The sequence below is a fragment of the Jaculus jaculus genome, chromosome 15, assembly GCF_020740685.1.
Source record: "Jaculus jaculus isolate mJacJac1 chromosome 15, mJacJac1.mat.Y.cur, whole genome shotgun sequence".
Taxonomy (NCBI): Eukaryota; Metazoa; Chordata; class Mammalia; order Rodentia; family Dipodidae; genus Jaculus; species Jaculus jaculus.
The window spans coordinates 36,562,038-36,566,403 of record NC_059116.1 but is presented as its reverse complement, the minus strand read 5'-3'; the positions used below and the strand labels follow the sequence as shown (position 1 = coordinate 36,566,403).

Sequence of the window (4,366 nt, the reverse complement as noted above, 5' to 3'; positions counted from 1 at the left end):
TCTCTCACTGAACTTGGAGCTCACATACAAGGCTAGACATGTCCTGGAGAGTTTTGTCTTGCCCTCCCCATGCTGGGGTTCTAGGCACACCCCCACACCAGGACATGCGCTTTTAGGTCCTCATGCCCACAGGCAGTCTCTCCTTCCCAAGCACCTCCCCAGCCCAAGATGGCTGTGCGATGGTGGTAGGTTTTGTTCTGGGACAAGATCTTGCTAGTGGCCTAGGCTGGCCTTGGACTTGTGATCCTCCTGCCACAGCCTCCCAAGTGCTGGGATGATGGGCATGTGCCATCATGGCTGTGGAACTGGGGATGGAAGCCAGGGCTTTATGCATGTTCGACAAGTGCTCTGCCTGAGCTCCACTTCCAGGTGCCCCAAAGTCTTGTCACCCACTTCTACATGGGCTCCCTCACCCTCACCCACCCCAAGGAGGCATCAGGTGGTGCTTGTCACATACTTGCCTTTTAATGTCATAAATCAGTGCTGGGATTCACAATGGAATCCACCTTGTTTCTTTGCTCTAGGCCTTGGGGTAGTGAGGCTGGAGGCCCCTCCCAAGAAGCCCAAGGCTTGTCTTGAAAGTTAGAATATTCCCTAACTAACACTGCAAACTCACACCTAGTGTCCTCCGTGGGGCGGTCACCCGGGTGCCCACTGTGGCTTCTGACAGCTGCAGGAGGGATGTGACTTGGCCTTCTGCCCACTTGGGGACAGCTGGTTCCGATGGGTCCAGAATCCGTTCTTCCTGCCAGGACATTCAAACAATGTCTCTCTGGGACACAATTCAGTGTTAGGGTTCGCATACCCTGAGTGGTGGGAATAGTGTGGGAGCACCTGGCAACTAGGTTTTGGTTTGATTTTTTGGTGCTGGGAAAGAATGGAGGACCTCAGGTTGGGCTGGCACTCTATGGCTGACCTGTGCTCCCAGCCATGGACAAGTGCTCCTCTTCACCCTTGTCGGGCCCAGCTGGTTTGAGTCTCATGGGCCTCTGTCATGACATGACTGGGAACAGGCCTTCAGAGCTGGTAAAGGTGGCCATAGCCCTCACTGGCATGGAAGGCTGCATGGGACCTGCAGGCTGTGGTGGCCAATGGCCTTACTGGAACAGTTCTCTTTCACACAGACGGGAGCTGCAGGGCATGTAAACAGCACAGCAAGACCTTCCCAATGTCAGGGCTTCCACCTGAGCAGAGCTCACCTGATGGATGGCTTTGGCTACCGCAAAATCCCCACGGCTTCAAATTAATTTACTCAGTGCAACAAACATAATTAACAAAAAAAAAAAAAAAAAATAAGGCGGCAAAATCTCAGAACTTCTGTGCAACGCTTGCCACCTGCTCGATAAGTAAACACGAAACCAAGTGCAAGCCATGCAAGGACCCGACTTGACTCCTACTGCATTGGGAGCCTGGAGCACCACCGTGTGGGAGGGACAGTTGGTAAGGCTCCTTGACCTTCAACTCCTGACCCTATCTTCACACTGCTGGACACCATTCGCAGGCTCTTCCTCCATTTCCAGCACTAATGTAAGGCTGTCAGCGGGGTCCTGCTGCCTCTGGCTAAGAAGGCAAAGCACCTCCCCAGTCCCAGGCGGATGAGTGGGGCGAGGGGCTGGATCCTCCTCCCAGTGCCCTGAAGGGAGACCATCTTCCTGAAGGGACGCAGAACCCACAGCTGGCTCATTTCAATACCCTTGGCGTAGGCAGATAGGATGGAGGTGGGAACCCTTCCACTTCAGGTCTTGAGAGGCCCACCTCCACTTCTACGGAGGCTCCCACGGCTCAGTGCAGCTCAATGAAGGCCTCCAGCTCCTCGGGGATGACGCCCTTGTAGGGGATCTTGTTCTTGTCCAGGGCGCGGGCGGCAAGGCACTGCAGGGTCAGGTAGTTGAACGGCTGCATGGTGCTCTTGGCTGGTAGCTTCTCATCCAGCAACTCGTAGGCTGTCTTCTTGAAGGCGTTGGTGGCGTCTATGTGGGCCCCAGCTTCGATCAGGGCGTTCATGATGGCTGGGCAGTTGTTCCGGGCAGCGATGTGTAGCGGCGTGTTGTTGTCAAAGTCGCGGCTGTCGGGGTCAGCCCCGCAGTCCAACAGCACTTTGACCACGTGCAGGGAGGGGAAGACCCCCACGCGGTAGCGGCCCACGTTGGTAGTCTCCTTGTCCACAGCCATATGTAGCGGAGTGAATCCATTCTTGCCCCGCGGGGCGCACTTGAGCAGGCGGTAGACCGTCTGGTGCATGAGGTGCTCCTGGCTAGGACTTCTCTCCACTTTCTCCAGCAGGTAGAGCAGGTGCAGGATGATGGCGAGCGCCTTGGTGAACTGCGCCGAGTCGCCCGGCTCTTTAGGCAGCTGCAGGGCCCGCTCCACTTCCCGCACCCCTTTGCTGAGGACGCCCATGAGGTCCGGGAAACCGATCTGCACGCCCAAGTTGCCCTTGGCGGCGCGGTCCTGCAGCACATAGGAGAAGAGTTCAGCGAAGGACAGGAAACTGCTGGCGGTCATGGGGCTCAGGGGCTCCAGGTTGCTCTGCTGCATGTCCAGGGCGTACTTCCACAGGCGGATGCAGCGCTCGAAGTTGCCGGAGTCGGCGTAAACGGCACCTCGGTACCGAATGTAATAGGAGGTGTCGGGGTGCGACGGGCCCAGGATGCGCTCTCGGATCAGCAGGGCCTGCATTCGCATCTCGTCGGGGTCTGTGATGAGGGCTTCGAGCTCCTGGGCGGTAGTCACCTCCCTGGAATAGTCGTAGGCCAGGACGAGCTGCTGCGGCTCGGGCTTGGGCAGGTACCGGCCACCCTGGTGCCTCAGCTCCATGGCCCGACGCCAGTGCTTCAGGGCCCCCAGCAGGTCGCGCTGCTTGTCCACGTAGGTGGCTCCCAGCAACTCCAAAGCTTCCACGGCCGCTTCCCTACTGGTGGGGCAGCAGCGTTCATAGGGCTCGCGGCCATCGGGGTCCTCCTCAGGGGCGTGCGGGGGCAGATCGCACGGCCCGTCCGCGCCCAGGCCCGGCTGCTCCTGGATCAGGTACTCCACGATGTTAGTGTGGCCCGTGACGCTGGCGGCCAGCAGCGGCGTCATGCCGTAGCCGTCACGCTCCATGCGCGCGTGGCAGCCCAGCAGCAGCTGCAGGATCTCCAGGCTGCCAGACTCGGCGCAGTCGTGCAGGGCCGTGTTGCCCTTGGCGCTGCGCCGGTTCACCTGCGCGCCTTGCTCCAGCAGGTAGCGCGCGATCTCGCGGTGGCCCTTGTAGCACGAGATCATGAGGCACGTGTGGCCGTGGCGGTTGGCCACCTCCAGGTCGGCCTGGTGCTCACCCACCAGGTAGCGCACCACATCCAGGTGGCCGTCGAAGCAGGCGGCACGCAGCGGCGTGGAGTTGGTGCGCGTCGTGCGGTTCACGGACGCGCCGCGCTGCAGCAGGCTGCGCACCACGGCCAGGTGCCCGGCGGCCGACGCGGCCCACAGCGGCGGAGCGCCCTCGATGGTCTCGCCGTCGAAGTGCACCGAGCCGCCCGCCTCCACGCTGGCGCCGCAGCGGTCCACCAGGAACTCCACCACGTCCAGGTGGCCGCGGCGCGCGGCGATCAGCAGCGGCGTGCCCCCGCCCGGCACCTCGCCCAGCAGCTCGTCCAGCTCCTCGCGCCCGCGGCCGCCCAGCAGCTTCTGCAGCAGCTGCAGCTTGCCGTCGTGCGCCGCGTTGTACACGGCCGTGTGCAGGTCCATGTTGGCGAACCCCTCACACCGAGGCGCCTCCGGTGTCAGGTGAGAACCTCCACGGGACGAGCAGCAACCTTCACTAGCTCCCACGCCGCCATCTTAGCGGTGCCTGCCGGCGGAACAAAATGGCCGCCGACATCCGGCGGCGCGGCAGCGCGCGTGCAGACTGGGAAATGGAGTCCTCGGGAGCGGGCCTCCTCGCCGCAAGACATGAGAGCCGCAGCGGAGGTTTTCCTACATTTCCCACTTGGTGACGGGACAAGCCTCTGAGGACGGTGAGCCAATGGCATGCCGGGAATTGTAGTTCTGATCCCAAAGCGCTGCGGCTAATTTAGACACGAAGGGACTACAATTCCTGTGGTGACAGCGAGCACGGGTGGTCTGTGGGACGCCGGGAAACGTGGTGACGTATTTCCTGTTGCTGCCAGGATCCAATAAGAAAGGGAAAGGGGGCCCGCTGTCAACACTGGTGGAAGACTCACTGGAAACTTTTCCGGACACGACGCCCGGCGCTGGAGCTAGCTAGCCGCTGAGGGATTACGATTCCGCCGTGTCAGGATAGCGGAGTGTTGGTGCCTAGCGGTGAACTCTGATGCGGTACTGCCTGTTGCTGTCACGGACAGCAAAACGGGAGCTCCCGCTGGAA

At 60.9% G+C, this 4,366-nt stretch overlaps 1 protein-coding gene across 1 annotated transcript; it reads right to left on the bottom strand.

Annotated features, from left to right (window-relative positions):
- Nucleotides 1-443: 443 nt before the first annotated feature.
- Fem1a (fem-1 homolog A) lies at nucleotides 444-3,826 on the bottom strand. The gene has a single exon (XM_004654968.2). It carries the CDS (start codon nucleotides 3,724-3,726, stop codon nucleotides 1,783-1,785), a length of 1,944 nt encoding a protein of 647 aa, XP_004655025.1. The 5' UTR covers nucleotides 3,727-3,826; the 3' UTR covers nucleotides 444-1,782.
- Nucleotides 3,827-4,366: the final 540 nt, after the last annotated feature.

Excerpts from the sequence above, each read along its gene's own strand:
- Fem1a (XM_004654968.2), bottom strand. The coding sequence starts at position 3,726 with ATGGACCTGCACACGGCCGTGTACAACGCGGCGCACGACGGCAAGCTG.